This window comes from Macrosteles quadrilineatus, unplaced genomic scaffold (genome assembly GCF_028750875.1).
Source record: "Macrosteles quadrilineatus isolate MER2022 unplaced genomic scaffold, UCM_ALF_1.0 Scaffold_4__1_contigs__length_99947679, whole genome shotgun sequence".
Classification (NCBI taxonomy): domain Eukaryota; kingdom Metazoa; phylum Arthropoda; class Insecta; order Hemiptera; family Cicadellidae; genus Macrosteles; species Macrosteles quadrilineatus.
This window is the reverse complement of record NW_026542597.1, coordinates 27,904,025-27,925,259: the sequence shown is the minus strand read 5'-3', so window position 1 is coordinate 27,925,259 and position 21,235 is coordinate 27,904,025. Positions and strand designations below refer to the sequence as shown.

The following is a 21,235-nucleotide window of genomic DNA, read 5'->3' as shown; positions in this document are numbered from 1 at the left end:
GTTAAAGTACTACTGTAGAACCAAATAAAGACCAAGGAATCAAACAAAATGCATAGGCTACTATAGGCACAACAAATGTTTCCAGAGAGGTTTTGTTATAGAATTAGCATTTTAGAATTTGGAGGATGGCATTATCTCTATGTGTTTTATCTAAGTGAATTTGTTTATATTCAAAGAAATTTGTACATATTTAATTAATAGTCATGAAGATTATTATTAAACATGTTCCTTAGTTGTAATATGATTTAGTTTGTATTATAAACACACCGCATGAACAGTCCTTTGCAATTTTTATTTTAATCAGAGCAGACATCAAAATGCATTGCAGGTATGTATACATATAATATGCAAAAATGTTCAACGATAATTCAAGGTAGGGTAACCCATGAGACTAATAATTTGTACAAAATAATTACTAGAATATATAGTATATAGGGGCTATTGCCCCTACAAGCCACTAGTTGTATTTAGATATTTAATGTAGACATTTTTGAGAATTGATTAGATTTTAGTGATTATTCCTGATAATAGTTTATCCAATTTTTGATAAGCTTAACCACTGAGACCTTGGTAAAACTGATTGAGGCTAGATATTCTTGTAAATTTTATTAGAGGATTTAATTTAATTTTGAGGGAATTAATATTGTTTTTTTTCCTTTGTAATATAAAGTCTACACTTTGAAGCCAATAAATGATTTTGTTACTTTGGGAATTTTGCTAAACTTAATATTCCTGTGGATAACTTTAGATTTTAACTGAATTTTATTATAAATCATTTAGACTAGCTGGTACACAATAAATGTGCAATCACTGCATGTTTGGTAAAGTAAGATTACAAAGTTTGCCATACCAAGTGAGGTGTGTTGGTTTCTGCAATTTGGGACGGAGTTGATTCTTCGTGATCTTCCGATTGAATATTCCCTACACGAAGTGGCGCCCTTAACATATTCACTTGCAACCAACTTTTAAGGAAAATAGTAACTAAACCTCATTTGGTGAAAAGAACCCTGCCCATATCTCCCTAAGCTGGTTGGGACATTTGGAGGGTGGCAAGCTTCAGTAGACAAGATACATAATGGAGTGAGAAGGCACAGAACTGTAATTATACCCAAGTCTCAGGCCGACCAGGCATAATAGTCTCTTCTATACTGCCTATGCTAGCCTGCAATGTTGACACTGCCGTAATCTGGTGTGGGGACCATACAACAGATGCGTATTATGGGTCGCACATAAGCAAAGCACAGTAAAGCAGCTTAAGTGTGGATGGATTTGTAAGGTGGTGTGGGGATCTATATATTAGACTTCCTGCTTGCTCTGGATGAGATGTTATAAAGTTATTGGTAAAACTTAAAGAAGAGTGCATCAAGATTCAAAGTCCTTGGCTTCGTCCTTTCTCTTAAGAGTACAATCACTGAGAGTATAACTTGTATTAAGTCTAGAACGTGTTCTATGGAAGGACATGTAAAAACATTTTCCTTGTTAAGCACCATGTAATTTTCGTTAACACTCATCTAGAGTCTAGGGCATCCTGAAGGGAGCTCTCATCGGCTTTGTTCCTAATCTTGGTAAATATTTTCATATCATCAGCAAACAATAAGTTATCTTGTTTACTCCTAGGCCCCTAACAATGTCAATAAAGTCAATAAAAAGTATTGGACCCAAGTATGATCCATGTGGGACTCCTGAAGTAGCATCAATCACTGAAGATTGTGATAAGGTAAATCATACAATCAGCTCTCTATTCCTCTCTCAGATAGCTCCCGAACCATTGCAGCAGCGATCCGTGGATTCCACAAGATGAAAGTTTCACCAGGATTTTGTTGCTATAACCTTGTCAAAAGCCTTTGAAAAGTCCAGAGGTACAAAGCATCAACCTTGGAAACCCTCTAAGCCGCCATTACGAAGGATTCAAATGTGACAAGGTTAGTTATGATTGACTTCCCCGGGACAAAGCCATGCTGGGAGGGGCTTAAGGCTGGAATTATCACTGGAGATACCCTGGTTAGAATTAGTTTTTCAAAAACCTTAGCGAGCAACGGTTAATGGCTATGGGTCTGTAGTTTTTAGCATCGGTTTTAGAGCCTGACTTGTGAATAGGAATTATTTAGCTGGATGACTTGAGGGCAGTTGGAAAGATTCCGTTTGATGCACAGACTCATTGAACAACTGCTGAACAGGCTTAGCAATAATGCTAAAACAGTGTCTGAGTACCAGCGGGTGGTACAGAGTCGGGTCCACAGCCTTTAGATGTATCTAAGTCACGAATGAAGGGCTCTCAACACTTCTTCCTTGGAGAAATTATACATGATCTGATCAGGTTGATCATAATCTAAAAAGCAACGCTTCGATGCTAACAGCACTCTCTGGTTTGAGGGATTTCATTGTAGTCTGAGGAACTGAATGTTAATTGTCTTGTATTTCGTGTGCAAGTTTTTTATGGATGACTTGTTGCTTGAGTTCTCTGCAGAAACATGCGGGCAATTTTAACTGACCGATCCTCAATTTTGGGGTATGTTTTCAGATTATTGATTGGAGAATATAATTTACCATTTACCATTTACCTCGTAGTCCACAATTTTCGGATCGGGGAGTCGTCAGCAGATTTCTTCCCTTCTTGGAGGGGTCTTGAAGAAGCTGCTCATTTAGGTGTTGCTATTCAGTGTATGTGGTTTTGTAATATGTCCTGTTTATTAGGTATTCTTTGAGTTTTGTTTGTGAAGCTGTTGATTGTGGTTGTTGATTTTATATGTTCTGATAATAAATTGTAATAATATGTACCTAATTGATATGGGGGTATTGCTGGTTTTTTTGTAGGTCGGTGTTGCTTTGTGTTAATGTTGTATTTGTTTTGGGTGTTGTATGTGTGAATGTCTGATCGTGGGATGGGGGATGATTTTTTGCCTAAGAGTATTGTGCCAAATATATACTGGGAGGTTATTGTTAGGATTTTGAGTATTATGAATAGGGGTTTGCAGTGTTCTAGGTATCTGTGAAGCTACTGAAATTGGAGTCAAGATCATCAATCAAACCATTGCTGAAGAGTTCGGTTGAGAGTATCTCGTTGTAATTAATTAGCGATTAGATTGCACTTGTATTTTACATTTTACCCAAGTTATGCTTCACTCTGAGTATGAATACAGTTACAGCTGAGAATATAAGAATTTCATCTTGTTATGTTGGCTACAATGACTGGATGTCAACAGCAGCGTTAGCTCTCAGCCAATAAAATTGCCCCACGAATAAGTTGTCTTCTCTTCTGTTCGTCTGTTATCTTGTGGATGTGGATGGAGTATATTATTTTGAATTATGGTAGTGGACGTGGGGTAGTAAAAATTATTTACCTTCTTTAAGTTTACTTGAGGACCGGTGTTTTAGAACTGGGGTGAAGCATGGAATATTTTCAATCATCTTGGAAGTTTTATTCAGCATGCATGTTTATATTCTCTTTGGATGTGTTAATATCAGGTAATCATAACCCTACAAAGTAGTGTTAACATGCATTTTATTTTTATGATTTATTACAGACTTCTTTATTACATTATAACAAATAGCATATTACTGTAATGTTACTCGAAATAAATATCCTAAATGTTCATGAATCGGTGTAATATCCCATGCACCTAAATCTTTGTTGAAGAATGACTTGAGTTTTAAGGTTATAGGCCTAATACAAAACAGCATAAAATGAGCCTAACCTTTTTAAGCAAGATTAATGAAAAAGCCTATTGATGGCCATTTAACAACTTAACCAACTTGTGTTGCGACATATAGACAATAACAATTCCATAAAGTGTAAACATTAGGAATAAAATTAAATTATTATTACTAACAAATTAGGCCTACTTAGCGTAGCCTATGGTATAAGTTATCATGCCTTATGATCCTTAATGATCATATTACATAGCGCAACCCTCTACTTAAAATTTATCAAAGTTTGAGATTAGCCTCTGTTGTGCATTACGGCATGTAAGTTATCTTCAGACTTTTTTATCTAGGCCTATATAAGTTAGGCTATTAAGTTAAATTAGGCCTAACTTACTTAGTCTATGGGGGGAGCCAAAATTACCGTAATTAAGTTATATTGCAACCTAAACTTATTTGATTTTAAAACATTTTATGTCCTACGGTTTTATTATTATTATTAGTGCGGTTGACACAAAAGTTGCATTCATTTCAATCTTAAGCAATAGCGGCAATTCCCATCATCAGCACTCAATGTGTTAAACATTAAAATAACTTAAATACTACACAGTTATTTGGGCTAGACTTCCGTATCTGTTGTCAAAAACAACCGAATGAAAATAACGATCGATATAGGCCTAACTTATCGATTATTTCATTCGGGTATTTACTCAAGGGAGGTACAGAAGAGCCTTCGATGACGTCAGCTGTCAGATCTCCTCTTGAGGGAACACCATTACCGCAACGATACGGAATTCAGTCATCGGCATCGATGGTGTAGTGGGTAGCTTGTCGGGCTGATAATCCGAAGGTGCCGGGTTTGAATCCCGCTAGCAGCACTAACTTTTTGTCAAAAATTTTTTTTCATATCAGCAAGTTTGGTTGGTTTGGTTAGGTTATGACAGTTTAATCTAACATATAAAATTCTCGTGTCACAGTGTTTGTCTGCAAACTCCTCCGGAACGACTTGACCGATCGTTATGAAATTTGGTGTGTAAATTCTGTAGGTATGCGAATCGGACGTAAACTATTTCCCGTTTCGAAATTCTTAAAGGGCTCCGCCCCTGTGGCTCTGGAGTTTCCCATGTTAACCTTATGAGAAATGGAATTAATGAATCTTAACAGCTGTTTCAATTAAACAAGTTGGTTCTGTTCCATGATGTTCAATAGCATTAAAGTTACAAGGATTACCAACTGGGTGCAGCACTATTATTTCTTTTACATTTATGACAACAGCTAATTTGCAACCAAAAGGTGAGTGAGCGTAGCGAACGAACTTCAACCTGGAGGCGAGTTAGCGTAGCGAACGAGCTAACGAGCTCCAACCTAAAGGTGAGTGAGCGTAGCGAACGAGCTCCAACCCAAAGGTGAGTGAGCGTAGCGAACGAACTTCAACCAGGACGTGATTGAGCGATGCGAACGAGATCATCTTGAAAATTAAACGTAACGGTACTTTCTTTCCATCGGTCTGTCTTAGGGGAAACCTATAACTTAGGCGATACGAAGTTCGCCGGGTCAGCTAGTTTTATAATAAAAAAATTAAAAAATTGAGTTTTAGGCATTTTATAATTTTATTTTATGAACAAAACTATTTTTTAGATTAGTAAACCTTCATTTGATTTTTTCATTATCAGCACGTTTGGTTAGGTTATGGCAGTCTAATTTAATAATTGAAAAATTTTAATATTAATTTTATAAGTTTTCTTAATTTTATTTTTATAATTAAAACTAGGCCTACTATTGAAGCAAAAATTACGCGCTGTGCTCTGTACTACAATGTTGTTAAAGGAGGAATTTTAAACTAAGCTATAGCAGTAGGATACAGTCAAGGCCACAGTAAAAAAACAGGCCGTAATGCTCGTCAAGCATGACGTCACGATAGAAGACGGCAATGACGTAATGTTTGCCGTTCGTGATCAGCTGCTTGTTTTAATCTTTCCTTATAGGAAAATAAATAAATAAATAAATACCTTCGTCATTGCCGTCTTCTATCGTGACGTCCTGCTTGACAAGCATTACGGCCTGTTTGTTTAGTGTGGCCTTGATATAGTAAAACCTTACTAACTTGTCTTCCCATAAACTCAGCAGTCTGTTTAATTAAACAGCTGACAGGGCACATAAGAGAGAAGCAATTTTTCAGAACATTTCTTTGATGATTGTTTAGCCAGTAAGAAATGCTCATCTAAGCCTTAGTACTAATTACCTAATAAATTTATAGGCTATGAAAAAATTGGTCTGTTGACTTATGAAACTTATCCAAATTCATTTTTATGGTATATAGCCTCTGGATCATTGATTTTTACAACAAAAGGTTTAAATTACCTGTATCCATCCGTCAAGTGATCCTAGATTGTAGTTGGTTGACTACAGCTGTTTTGTGTTTATAAACACATCTTCAGTCAATGTTGCATTGATTTATTCCATAGATTTGTCATGAGGTTAAAAGTTTGCAAATAACACTTGTACACAAAATATTAAACATTAATTTGCCGAAACACAAATACTGTATATAAAAAACTACATCGTAGTGGAAAGGGTTAAACAACGCTGTAAGTTATTTGGTGAAGTTAAGAGTTAAGTACAACATTGAAATACCAATAGGCTAAATAAGTTACTCCATTATTGTGGTTTTTTCATCCGATAACGTGTATTAGGCTCTCTGCAGAACTGGGCCTCTGCATATTTGTAATGAACATGCTAGTCCTGTAATTAGTTTAATCTATCAATCTTAATTTTAAGCAAGTTTACAATATGAGTGTATTGTCGGTAATTTATTTTTACAGTAAAGCAATCGCTCGCCATTCCACAAGCTGAGATAGATAAACATTTGGAAATGGGAAAACTTTTCCTCTCCAAGGGTCAGCTACAAGATGCTCTTTCGCACTACCATGCGGCTGTTGGTAAGTAGGCCTACATTTCCCAATTGTAAATTATTTCAAACTCAATTAGTGAGTTTGGTTCCTGACAACCTGAAGACATTATTCAAATGTTAAAGACAAAAACGTTATATTTTGTCTCATATTTCTTAGAGGAAGATCGAGATGTACATTTTTCTTAGTTTACACTAGAACTCGAGAATTATTTAAATCCTGATTAGTCCAACTGAATTTATTGTGTTCTCGGTACTTATTTGGCCTACAATAACATGAAAATAATTGAAAATAATAGTGAGTGATTGTTATTTTTTACCAATGCTCATCATTTTCCACAGAGGGGGATCCAAATAACTATTTGACCTTTTTCAAGAGAGGCACAGTATACCTGGCCTTAGGTAAGGCCAAACTGGCCATCTCAGATCTCGACAGAGTTTTGGAACTCAAACCAGACTTCACAGCTGTAAGTAGTAGGTTTATACTTATTTAGTTGAAAGAAATCTTACGGATTCTCCAATTTCTCACTCTATGCTACTAAATTTGCCCAAGGCTAATGCATTTTAGTTGCCACCTTAGCTAGCAAATCAGTATTCTAATACCGGAGGTCAATAAAATATAATTTTAAACCAAATTTCTCTTAAAAAGCAATAAAACTTCCTGTATGATATTATACCTTGCGATTATGTCTTCAACATGTTTAAACCTAAATGGACGAGACACTTGTTATGTTAGTCCAGCATTTTTGAGTCTCCCAGCAGTGCCGAGAAAAACCTAGATTACTGACCACTGTTTGAAAATCTGGACATAATTGCTACAATAGCAAATATATCACTGAGTAGAGAGTCAAAGAACTATCACTAGGTATCAGAAAAAATTTTTTTAGTTCTATCTTTTTCTTAGGTTAGTTGTCTAATTTCAGCCTTGTAAAATCTGTGTTTTATTTCTATTTGTAGACATCAAGAACTCTTGCTGTCAATTAAAGCCCTGGTTTCAGGAAGGGAAACATTTTTTATAAGGCCTTGGTAAAATAGTTTCAGTATCCGACGGTATATTTTAATTCTTGATTTCTTAAAAGTTTAAATAGTCATAGAATTAGTTTTAGAAGTATAGAACCGGCCACAGTGACTTAATGAAAACAATTTTAAGATGGAGTGTTATTTATTTATCTCTACATATTTTTCAGGCAAGGCATCAAAGGGCAAATGTCTTTTTAAAACAGGGAGACCTTCATCCAGCCAAAGAAGACTTCACGGTTGTTGTAAGTCCAATATGCACATTTTTTAAAATATACATAGTCTGTGGTCTAGTTTATTAGTTGCAAAATGTATCTTCATTAAAAGAATAAATCTTGTTTTTTTCTATTACTGTTAACTTCTTGAACTGGGAAAGATCATCTACAGTAGAACCTCGCTAATCCGTCACCTATGGGACCGGGAGCATGGTCGGAACAGCAAAAAGGTCGGATTATCAGAGGAACGCGTTTATTGACATAAAAACGTAGTAAAACTGTATTTTTAACAGACCAGTGATAAATGATAACCACGGTTAATCCAACATGACATGGAGCAGTTATTTCCAACTCATAAACTAAATGGATGTTAATGTAATAATTTGCATATTACATCATAAAAATACAATTAGTGGGCTATTGCGCAATCATGATAATTATGTTATGTAATTACCCTTGGTTCAGTTATAAAAACTGTAACTTTTAAAATGACAGCTTTTTCAAACTTTTACTCTAACAAACAAATTGCCAAACATTGTACAGCAAAATAAAGAACAGAACATTAGAAAGTCTAGTAGGCTACTGCTACGCTGTTTCAGGACAGAAAATGTCGATAAAAACATTAGATAACGCATAAAAAAAGTATGAAATAACAGTAGCCTACTTATAGCATAACAACAGTCGTAAAATACACAAATAAAAATAACAATGACATAAAAACATTGCTTATTCTTTCTCTTTGTTCTTCTATTCTTTGTTAAGTTTCTCTTCATCCATCCATTCAACAAGTTGCCATGGTTACTAATCACCCAATCACAGGCTACTAAAGCTGTCATGATTACCAAATACCCAATCACAAAATGTTGTGACATAGCAAGCGCACAGCAGACGGATGTGTCGTGTGTAGGCCTGAGCAGACGATTGTCAGTGCAAACGGATAGTTTGACCTTGAAGCTTTGATCGGCATTCCTTTGTTTTGCTTCCATTTAATTTTGTCAAATGAACTGTGATTTTCAAAAAACAATAATGTGGGAGCCTACTTAATATTAATAATGGGCAGACATGGTTAAATATATAACAAATTTCAACACATTAGAGTAAAATAAACACAATTTATAAAGTTTTCTGGATATTTATCTTGGACAATGAGGTTATGTTAGCGGAAGCCTATTGTATTGGCGGCACGGTCGGACCAAGCGAGGAGTCGGACCATCAGAGGTCGGATTAGTGAGGTTCTACTGTATATCCATTGCTTAAGATTTGTTAAATACTTTTTTTTATGAAACAGTCCAAACCCTGGTCTTGTTACTGTCTAATGTCCGCCTTTTGTTAGATAGCATAATTTGTTAGTAATTTTCTAGAGGCAAATGGCATCTGGATCCAGATTGATCCTGCTTATGATCTAGCAACCTCCAAATTAGAAGGCTGTACTATAACCACTCGTCTACTCAGGAAATTTTTTAATTATAAAAAATCATGACAATTGTCCATACGTTTTTAAGTGGAGTATCTCAACTCTACGGTACACAAACAATGTTTTGAGGTTCTCTGTGAATAGCCCCCTGATGGTCAGTACTGCTACCATCCAGGGTTAGCACGTAAGCGGGACTTGGAGATTAGCAGCTTATGGCAAAACATTGCTAATGTGGTGTGATAGTGAAAGCAAAGACCTATCGTTATTTTCAGAGGTCTGCTGGTCTCTGATATTTTGGGTTCAAGTCGGGTCAAAATTTGACCTAAAAGACTGCCTTGAAAGCACAGACATTCACGCACATTAATTTGAAGACATTCACGATTTTACCGTGACCAGAGAACACATCCACAATCTCACCATCTCCTCGGAAGATGTTCTTAAATTTGCTGTGACTGCAGAAAATATCCTCGACTTTTTTGTGACTACATATAATTTTATCGCAATATAATTTATATAACTATAAACTGATTGTATTATTAATTAGAATTGATTAATTTATATTTTTAAAGTTCTTTAAACAATTTTGGCCTGAGACTAGAAGGCTAATGTTTTTATCCAACCTGACTTAAAGTGAATGGCCCTCAGACCCCCAGTTATTTTTTGTGCAGTATTAGGCCTCATTGACAGAGTAACTATCAGTACCCAGTATAAATGTTTGTTATAAAGAACCAAGAGAAGTTTTCAACTGAAGGAAGTTTGAATTATACAAGTTCTAGCTTATAAAACAGTTGTTTTGTTATAGTTTGAAGCAGAGGTAACCAATGAGATTCAAGAGTATATCCAGAAAATAGACGTCCTCCAAAGGCACATGGAACATGCTAGGCAGCACATTGAGGAACAAAACTACGAACAGTCACTGGAACTGTTGACACTAGTTCTCGAGGTATGGAGTCATTGTTATTTCATAAATGAATGTTTTTTTGTTTTTACCCCTGATGAAGTTATACGATAGATAAAACATACTCTCCTAGTAAATTTGTCATCCATATGGAGCCTTAAGATAGGAATTGAATTTCTAGTTTTACCAATGTCTAGTTTAGTCAAAGCTTTTAGTTAGATAGTTGTGGAATAGGAAACATCACTCAAGAGCAGCACATTCCTTCTTTGTTTTAATTAAACTACAGTACATTTTTTAGATTTAATACCAATTACAATTTAAACATGGAAATTAAACAAAAGTGAATAAGTTTAATTTAATGCATCCATATTAAGAATAAGAAAACTATTGTTCCTGCTTCATTCAAATTCATAATTATAAAGTAATCTTTCTGGGACAAATTTTGAAGTTTTTGTGATTGTAGGATTGCCCTTGGTCATACGAGATGAGAGAACTACGGTCGTTGGCTTACATGAGGATGGGAGACTCAACGTCGGCCATCTTGGATCTGAGGTCGGCTAACAAGCTGCAGGCTGATAGCACTGATGGCTACCTCAAATTGGCCTTGCTTCACTACCAGCTGGGTCAGGCACAAGAGTCACTTCGGTAAATATTGTACACAAACTCTGTGAAGTGAAAAATAGTCCTTCTTTCTTGTTTATATAAAACGAATATACAGTTTGGCAATTTATTTAAGACACTTGTTAAGTATGACACACTGTGCAGTATTTGATTTGTGGAGACTTGTCGCACATTGTATGCAGTGTAATTAATGGCAATAAACAATTTAAATTTGAATCTGGTTTCTAGTCCAGTTCTGTGATTGTTGCAGTGATTAATTAAGGTAGTTGTTGACCAATTGTGCTGGATAGGCTGTGTCAAGATAAAGTAGCTATGTGACGCTAGTGCTCTCAGGTAAGATTCAACAAATTTACTCAAGAGCAATTGGGTTGGCAACTCGTATACCGCACCCCAACAAACTGTGATGTACTAGGAAAGCCTCTGTCAAAATACGTTGAAGGGTAAACAAAGATTAACTCATGAGTTACAGTAGAGCTAATTGAATTAGGAAAATAATTTATACTAAACTTATTCAAGTGTCTATAAATTTTACTGTAAAATCAATATTTGTTTTTCAGAGAAGTGCGAGAATGTCTGAAACTAGACCCAGAACACAAAGACTGTTTTCCTCATTACAAGAAAGTGAAAAAGGTTGACAAATTAATAAACGACTGCCATAATGCGGTGGAAGAGAAGAATTACGCAGACTGCATTGACTACGCTCTCAAGGTATGAAGAAGCAGACCAAGAGTGGTTTATTTAAATTTACGTTCATGCACAGTAATTAATGTATTGGTAGTTTAATTGTCATCTAAAGTAATTTAAAAATGGGGGTCTGCAGGCCCCCTCTTTGGATTGTTCAAAAAAGTGTTGATTTAAATAAAATTAATAATTATTATACAGTACTACCTTTGGTTTGTGAAATATCAGAACATCACCTAATCGAAGTAAAATCATGAACTTTTGAATATGTTTTTTAAGAATTTGTAAGGAACCATACTAAAGATCAATATTCTTAACTTACTTCCAACAAATGAGTAATGAATGTGCCCTGATGTTACAGTTGTTGAAGGCCGAGGAACAAGTAGAGATGATCCGGTATGTTGCCAAAGAGAAGTTGTGCCACTGTTACCTACACACTGACCAGGTGACACCTAGCCTGCAGAACTGCCGTGAGGCGCTGGAGATACACAGGGACCCTGCTGTGTTGTGCGACCGAGCCGAGGGATATCTGGCGTCAGACATGTTCGATGAAGGTGAATAGACAGTCGAAAAAGGTATAAGTTGTTAGACTCCTTTGGCCAAATAAAATTTCCTATCATATCAAAATACAGCTATGTTGAACGTAACTTGAAATTATCGTCAATAAAATTTTAAAAAACCAAAACATGTTCTTATAGGCAGGTTTTTGACATAGCGCGAATAGCTAACTGCTGTATGTGATTTTCACAATGTGTACTAAAAACAAAATAAAAGCTATTACTAACAAAATACACACTAGGCTTGTTAAAATGAAGAAAGGGAGATTTTATGCTGTACATCACTGAAGATATTTTAATTCATATCTGATTGAAAGATAGGGCATTTGCCAAGAATTGGTTAGGTTTAACTTGAGTTAAATCCATAGATATACAATATAAACAACACAAAAGTAGTAAGGTAAACCTGCTTTCCTGATATTTAAATTCATTGAATTAATAAATATAATACGTCTAAACTTTAATTGGGTTTGTGACTACTATTTAGGACCCTAATGATTTTTTCTTAAGACAAATAACATTACCCCTAAACAATATATTCTCAGTTACTTAGGCTTTGAGGTCTTGAATGCAACAATTTCTCGTTATCCAATTATAAATAGCTCCTAATTTTTATTCTCAAAAATATAATTGAAAATGCTTATATATTTTCTATTTTCAGCAATTAAGGACTACCACGAAGCATTGGATATAAACAAGGACTTTCATCGGGCAAAAGAAGGTATAAAGAGAGCACAGAAACTACAGAAGATGTCTGAAAGGAGAGACTACTACAAAATCCTTGGCGTGGGAAGAAGAGCTTCAAAATCAGAAGTAACCAAAGCTTACAGGTGAGATCCATTTAACCCTTAGAGTGCCAGGCGAGAAATAAAAGTAACGCTCAAAAAATGCCGATGATTATTCCCGAAGGTCGCGCTTAAAATGCCGAGCGCGATCTGGCGATTTTTAGGTTAAAATTTCGTAAAAATCGAATTTTCGATATTTCGACCAACGAAAATCGATGTATCGCATCTAGTAACTTTCGACTCAATGTTAATATATGGGTTAAAAGAATCCGAGTATCCATTCGGTTGTTATGACAACTGTTCGATCATTACGAAACGTCCGGTCAGCCGGACGTTGGCACTTTTGGCTCGTTCTAAAAACGTCCGGTCGGCCGGACGTCGGCACTTTTGGCTCGTTTTAAAAACGTCCGGTTCCCTGGACGTTGGCACTAAAAGGGTTAACTAAACTCATAAAAATTTATGTTAAATACATCAGGAAACAATGAGCTGAATATTGACGCAAGGTAATAATATAGTGGCAGGAGAAGGTGTGGTACTACAGCTAAATACATCAATTTCACAGTAGTGTATTAGCCTTAAAGATGAGAATGAGATTTTATTTGCCAGTTAATATTCCATACAAATACGTTGGCACGTCAAATTAGTCATAACATAACATTAATTAAAATCCAGTGGAGTCAGTGTCCTTGACATATAATCTTCTATTGAGTATAATGGCTGATTACAAAGAAAGTTATTTATTTTAATCTTGAAATCCTTATCACTAAGTAATCTTATGGCTATTGGTAACTTGTTATACAATTTACTGCTTAAAATTAATGGTCTTTTATCAGACTTGGCAAGTCTAACATAAGGAAGATTTATATTACATTTATGACGAGTATTATGGTAGTGTATATCTCTCCTATATTCCAGCTTATCTAATTGTGGTCTTAAATATAACAGGCATTGCTTAATAAATAGAGAAAACAGTGATAATATTTGGTATTCTTTAAAAAATTCAGTACAATCATGGTGCCTATCTACTGCAGCTATTACCCTAATTGCCCTTTGCTGCAGATTAAAAATTTCTTTTGCGTGAGCAGAAAAAAAAATTATCCGGTACAACACACATGTCCTCGATAAACAAGCACACTGTAGGTGAGATATTTTTTTCCCAATTCTCTTATTGTAAATATTTCCAATTTTCTTAGTGAAGATAACTGTTTCTTTCAGAAAATTAGCTCAGAAGTGGCATCCAGACAATTTTCTAGATGAAGATGAAAAGAAAAAGGCTGAAAAGAAGTTTATGGACATTGCTGCTGCCAAAGAAGTTCTAACAGATCCAGGTACAGTGCTTTATATATTTAATGATTTTTTTTTAAGGATTCAACTAATGGCTGTTCAGATTCAATTACATTTATTACCTTGAACACTTGGATTCTTGTAGCTCTAGAAAATAAATATAAGATTCAAATATTATTTATTTATAGTACAACAGCATGGTTACGGGTCTCGTAAATAGACACACTCTCCAGTTTAACAGTTAAAGACAGATATGAGCGAGGGTCAAAAAGACATCTTGGCCTCTGTGTTAAACTATATTTTTCGTATCCATGCACTATTTTTAAGCTATATTCTTCTATTGCTCTTAAATTTTTCTATGTTTCATATAACAATAAGCCATACTTCTAAACAGTTGGTTGATGATTTCCAGTGTGGTTGGAAAATTGTATTACATCCATTTAATTTTACATTAGTTTATGGTATATGAAAACTACTCAGCCACTGGGGCGGAGCCCGAAAGGATTTTTGAGATAAAAATAGGCCTATATGTCAATCGGGAATGTGAGATATCATCATGCCAACTTTCAGCCCAATCCGTCCAGAAGTTAATGGGTGATTGAACTTCAAACAAACAAACACACAAACTTTCATTTATAATATTAGTAAGATAAGATAATATTTTTATATTAATTACTTAAAAAGTTTATCCCATGGATTAATTTTCTCTTGGTTTTAAAAACATGTGTATTTTTCTAAATATTTATCCTAAAGAGACTGAATTATTACTTTTCACTATATTTATTGATAACTTATTATTGTAAACACATTCACTGCGCATGACGAGTAATCTCGTCACCGCTAGCACTTTCCAGCATGCGACGAGTATAACTTACTTGTCAAACCCCCGTTTACTAACTATTGTTCCATGGTGAAGTTGGCCACTGTGTGATACGTTGTTTCGCTTGCCGCTTATTGTGTCAGTTTTATACTTCAATCTGGTATAATTTGTTTTCAGATCTGACTATTTTAACGGTAGTAGGGACTGTTACAAATTTATTGTAGAGTGGGATTTAATGACATGGAATAGAATTACGATAATGAATATACTGTAGAATTGTGGAAGAAACTTAACCCATTGGAGACTTTGCACGAGACTGTCTCGTGACGAGTTATGTTGGCCCAAAAGCCTCATCACGAGATAGTCTCTTGATGACGTCATAGCATTATTATTGATTTTTTAAATAATTAATTGTTGCGTAGTTACTAAGTTTTATGTATTGAAATGTTTCTCAAGAGTTATAGTTTAAATAAAAAATGATTATTTAAGAATGAACTAAAAGTAATAAGTAGAAAACAAGTAACAAAAAGTGTAAAAATATTACGTCATTGAAAGTTGTCATTACGTAACAGCTGATTTGTTTTATTTGTTATAAGTCTACAGTTTTACAATAAAATTGTTTTCTTACTCTCTCTGTAATATTAGAAACTGACAAGGGATGTTATTTTCATTTGTATGGTTGACAATATGGTGCAACAGATGTGACGTGATTGTTTACATTCTTGATTTTCAGACCTTAGTGTTTGTTTGTGTTCGTACTTTCAGTGGTGATAAGTCATTATAACTTAGTTACGGGTTTATTATTATGTATTATAAATGGAAGCCAACAAACTAATTTGATCGCATATTCTCGAGTGAGATTGACTGCCTTTAGTGCGAAAATGAATGTGAAAGTGACGGCGATCGGGCGGCGTAGGCCTATCCGGCGTAGGCCTATCCGGCGTAGGCCTAGTGGTGATGAGAGGGTAGACAGTGTTTTACATTTACAAATTAAAAATTGTTATGTAGGGAATTGAATAGAGTAAGGGAATAAAAGCAAGAAATGGTTTTAAAAAAATATTAATAATAAATTCTTTGACATTGCTTTTGAAAAATATATATAAATTTTTTTTTATTTTCATTTTGAAAGATTAAAAAAAATATTATTGTTATTTTTTTTTACTTGAAACATATTTATTACAATAGGAAATTTAATTTTAATTAATTTACATACAACTTTTATCTATTTAAGTTAAAAAGTAAATTTTTTATGCATTTTTTACTGAAACACTGCAAATTAGCCATTTTTTAATGGATTCTAAAGGCTATGCTATTGAACACAAAACCAAGTCTCCAATGGGTTAACCTCAAAATTAATTGTGCTTGGCCCCTTTTTTGTGGTATTTCTGATGGTGTATCCGTGTACTTCGCCTCTGCTTTTTCCCTCCATTTGGCAATAATGACTGCACTATCATAATATAGAGTCAAACAACATATAACTATTTAACATATATTACAATATATTTAACATATAAAATATATTTAACTATATAACATATTTTAGGGTATAACTATGAATAAACTTGGGTTTGCTATTGGCTAGTAGTTTTATTTAGTGCTGCTATCTATTGGGTTCTTGTAAAACTACTTCCACAACAACTGAGTCTCAGTACATTATCCAATCGTTATTCAGCCCTTCCTACTCCCATGACAGGGGCTCTACTGTATTATATCCTCAAATCCGGATCAAATGTTAAAGAAGAATCTTGTCATGAGATTCGGTTAATGTCAAATTCTAAATTCACTTACCACTACTGTTGTTGGTTTTTTACAGACAAAAGGGCCAAGTTTGACCAGGGTGAAGACCCCTTGGATCCAGAGAACCCGCATAACCAGCAGAACGGGTTCAATCCCTTCCAACAGTTCCACGGCTTCCACGGCAGCCACTTCAAGTTCCACTTCAACTAGTGAACCAGATTCAGAGTAGAAAATAATGTTTTAATACAGTGACTACAGTGATCATTTCCATGTCAAGTGAGGTTACTTTATTATCAGTTGTGTTGTTGCTGTGATCTCCGTGTATGTGTGAACACAAATGTTTTATTTAAGTCAGGGAATACTTTCTCGGAACAATAAAATGCTTCTATCTGAAATGTATATTTTAACTGTAAAAACATGGTGCTCCCTATAATGCCATACAGGAACATTTTTAAATGTGAATGAAAACGCTCAACTTTCATGTGAGGTTTTCAATTTAAATATGTGAAAATGTTTGAATTGGAGATATTAACTTCTTGGATTGTTATTTTCATTGAACATCAAACCTTGTAAATTCCATTCATCCATTCTGCCTTACTTCAGAGGTCACGTTCCGTACAAAACATTTGTACATATGCCACATTGTACTGTGATGTGTTATCTAGTTTTCTATTTTTGTCACTTTGATATTGTTTTATTTATTTAATTTTTGTTTTTGTACACTTCTCCAAATGTGTATTTATATATTTATCATATCATTTTAGTGCTATAATTGTTTTTGAATAGTTATATAGCAAATTGTAAAACTTCCATGCTTTGAAGTTTAATCAGAATTTATAATTTTTATGTTTGTAGCCAAAGAGTTGTCCTGCCTTTTGATAATCGGTTCAGGCACACAACAATCAAGTTTGCTGTGTATAAATTTCTATATCTGTACAAATATAATATCCATTGGTTACCTTTGTCCCCCATAAATTTCAGGTTGATTTGATAATCAAACATATTTTTATGTTAAGCTCTACATTTGTCATGTCTTCTAATTTACACGTCTTCTAATGATGGGTTTCAGTTCTAAAATCAGTGATTGGATGTAGATCAAGTGATTGCTTTTATCATCTACACATGTCACATTTGTAGCTGTGGTATGAATTTTTGCTCACTCAGAAATAAGCACAAAGTAATACTGTCTTCTTGAATGATTAACCATAAAATCTGAAAGTTTCTCCTAGTTAAAAACTAAAACTATCAGAACTCTATCTTAACTACCCAAATCTAGTTCTTCATTCATAGGATTATGTTTGAAAAACACAGTATGTTAAATGTCTGTTATATGTTTATGAGTTTAGTTCAAGCCAGTTTTAACTTATTTGTACCTGTAACTTTAATGAACGGAATTTTCTGGACCATAGGTTTTGTTTTATATACATAAAAAGCCATTGTCTTAGAATGTGAATATTACATACGTCAATCTTGAAACCTGTGTTAGGCTATAATTCGTTTTAGTCTTAAATTTGTTTTGCCATAATTTAGTCGTGTACAAAAATGTATCATACTGATATGTACATAATAAATAAGTTACTAATTTAAATTTGTTTATTTCCCCTCCTAACTTGAACCATTTATGTTAGATCTTCTATTATGCCTTCGGTAATGCAGGTGGTCCAAGTAATTTCTAGACTTGGTTTGGTTTATACAATATCACATGGGTTTCAGCACTAGTGGTGCAACATAGACAAATTAAATACCACAATTCACAAAATATCATAGACTTTTGAAGGAGAACTTTATCATATATATTTCAGTGAATAAAACGTGTTTTTTTTACGACTGCGACTATTATAGTCGGTCTGCCACTTCACGAACACTTAAAATTGATTGATTTGTTTTTGTTGTTGTGAGACCATATGTAATTATACCGACATGATATTTGCACCATAATATAGGATATTTCCTTCCTTATTGCTGTGGTACCACCCGTTTCTTTGTATATAAAAAAAAATATTCCTTCTTATGATTTTTTTTAAACATACTGTGTTTGGCAGTTTTGTACATGATGCAACCGACTTTGCTAGAAATTTTCGTTCACTTAGTGCTCAATTACAGTGATCCCTTTCTGAGATAAAGTTCATTATGTAACTAAGTGCAAAGTCTTATCATTCTAACGGTATAAAAATTATTCCATATTACAATCAATTTTAACCATTTATTTTCAGCTAATCAAAACCTTGTAAAACGCGACTATTATAGTGGCACTGCCAGTGGAGGGCTAGGAAAGTACAGTATTACAATAGGAAATGTTCTGAAATTTTTTAAATAAACTACCTCAAATCTGCTGTCTGACAAAACTAAAACAGATATGAGTTAGGCGCGGCTCCACTGGAAAACGCGACAGATGGTGGCTCCACTAGTAGCGTAATACGAACTACAATCCGAGCGTCCTCGCATGCACTGTGACTCCACTAGCAGTTTAGTGTAGCCCCGAGTTAAACGTGGCCCTGGATCATGGCCCTGGAACGTGGCCCTGCAAATTAACATTCGTAGTGTTGTTATCAGTGTACTTTTAGCAAGACGAGACCAATCACAACAGAGAATATGGTGGATCCATCCAAATTAAGTAAGAGAAAGTCTGAAGGGATGTTCCACACATTGCATAGCAAACTAAAAAAGTATTCAGACAAGTTTTTTGAATATTATGGAATGTCCCAAAATTCGTTTGATTACTTAATAGAAGCGGTATCAACTAATACCAAACTAAGTTAAGCAATGTAGACGAAAAGCTTTTAGTGACTTTAAGGTAATTGTAATTTTTAGTATACTGAATTTTTACTAATAAGTTTTACTCAGTGAACCTCGCTTCAATAAGCCTCAGTGTGTCAAATTTCTCCATTTTAATGGTCATTTAATTTCTATTTCCATTTCAGTTTAATTGTATTCATTTACCCTCAGAGGTAATAATTTTTTTAAGTAACCAATATAAGCTGAATATCAACGAATTTCGTGAGTGTTTGGTGTACCTATTACTGTAATAACATAAAATCTAAAACAGCCATTAAGAGCTTTTCATTTTAATATAGCTAATAAGGCTTATTAGTGTAAATTGCACAGTTTAGTTTAATTGCAACACACATCTTTCTTATAACAATACAATTAATTGAAGGATGTAAAAAATCTGATTTTGAACTATGTTTACATTGACAGGTATTTTATTACCTTGTTTAAGGTAATGCTTATATTAACAGTTAAGTTATATATAAAACTATGACGTTTTGATAATAAATTATGGTTTATTAACTTGTGGAATATTGTAATAATAGGAGTAGTGGAATGAAAACCTAAATAAACAATATAGTGATTATCGTTAATCCGCCAATTCCAGACCGTAACACTTGTCCCTGACCATAGCGTTCATGATTTGGATCATAACAAATTCAAAACTTGATATATCAACATAAAATTCAAATGTTTTATGAACACAAGAAGCCTCTGTAAAAACATAAAGGTATTTCATATATCGGGAACATTTGTTCGAAGTTGCACGAACTTATAGAGATTTCTTTTAGTTTTACAATTTTTTTTTAGAAAGACCAAATTTACCAAAGGCTTAGTGAGCTCTTTATTGCAAAATTCCCCTAAAACTAAATGTATTTACAAAAAAACATATTTTTAAAAATAACATTAACTATTTTTAATTAATTATTAATTTTTACCTCTGTTATGGTCGTGACAGAATTTGGTATTTTTCCATTGCTATATATTGATAAAAAAAACACCAAAGATATTAACCATGGATATTTTATAAAACTTCAAATAGCAATAAAATAAAAAAAAACAATTCTAAAAAGAAAATAAATTTATAAAGTTCTTCTCTTGAATTCGTACGTTTTTAAATGTTCACTCTAAACTGGAATTGCAACAAATCAAAGCAACCGAACCCATAATAAGGTTCATGTTAAATTTTCGAAAATGTATATGCATTATAGTAAAAACAGATTTTTCCTGGATATACAGTAACACTGGACTGTTCTGGAACTTATTGTTGAAGCAGACCTTAGTTATACCGTAAGGTGTTCAAACTAAGGTGCTGATTCCGAGATTGTACAAGTAACAAAATAATATAAGTTAAAAACTTTACTCATATTATATGAGTTGGAATTTGTGGAGTGTTGAATGGATACACATTTTTGGTCGCCAATGTTTCAATTAATAATTATTTTAGTTAAATAACACAATAACACCACTGACTATCTTTAAAATATCTTTTAAAATAAACTAAAATTTCTATGAAACTATACATTAAGTACGTAATCCTTATAAGAATATAATAATTACAATGCGAAAATGATAATTAAGTTCACTTTAAAAAAATACTAGGTGGCGTTTGCAGAGGCATCCACAAAATTGAGCGGAGTCTTCAAGGGTTCATATTATCTTAATCTAATCGTCATAAACAGTTCTCACACTCCGGACAGCTCACCTCGACTACTTCCTTCACCACTTCCTACATCTAGCTGTTTCCCTCTCTTCCCATATCATTTTAAGATTGTAGATACCTTAATCTAATTGTCATAAACAGATCCCACACCCCGAACAGCTCGCTTTTACCACTTCCTACGTCGCGGACCTGTTTCATTCCCTTCCAATAGCATTTTAGGATTG

General features: G+C 34.0%; 1 protein-coding gene across 1 annotated transcript; it reads left to right on the top strand.

The window, feature by feature from the left end:
- The first annotated feature begins 3,264 nt into the window (after window positions 1-3,264).
- On the top strand, window positions 3,265-18,167 carry LOC128992613 (dnaJ homolog subfamily C member 3). Its single transcript, XM_054416279.1, has 11 exons — window positions 3,265-3,465; window positions 6,465-6,581; window positions 6,893-7,017; window positions 7,738-7,812; window positions 9,999-10,139; window positions 10,558-10,739; window positions 11,273-11,423; window positions 11,758-11,950; window positions 12,615-12,783; window positions 13,954-14,066; window positions 16,656-18,167. The coding sequence occupies exons 1-11, from the start codon at window positions 3,390-3,392 to the stop codon at window positions 16,787-16,789; spliced, it is 1,476 nt and encodes a 491-aa protein (XP_054272254.1). The 5' UTR covers window positions 3,265-3,389; the 3' UTR covers window positions 16,790-18,167.
- Window positions 18,168-21,235: the final 3,068 nt, after the last annotated feature.

Excerpts from the sequence above, each read along its gene's own strand:
- LOC128992613 (XM_054416279.1), top strand. The coding sequence starts at position 3,390 with ATGGAATATTTTCAATCATCTTGGAAGTTTTATTCAGCATGCATGTTT. Across the intron at positions 11,424-11,757 it reads GCATTGACTACGCTCTCAAG|TTGTTGAAGGCCGAGGAACA; the intron begins GTATGAAGAAGC and ends CTGATGTTACAG. Across the intron at positions 12,784-13,953 it reads GAAGTAACCAAAGCTTACAG|AAAATTAGCTCAGAAGTGGC; the intron begins GTGAGATCCATT and ends TGTTTCTTTCAG.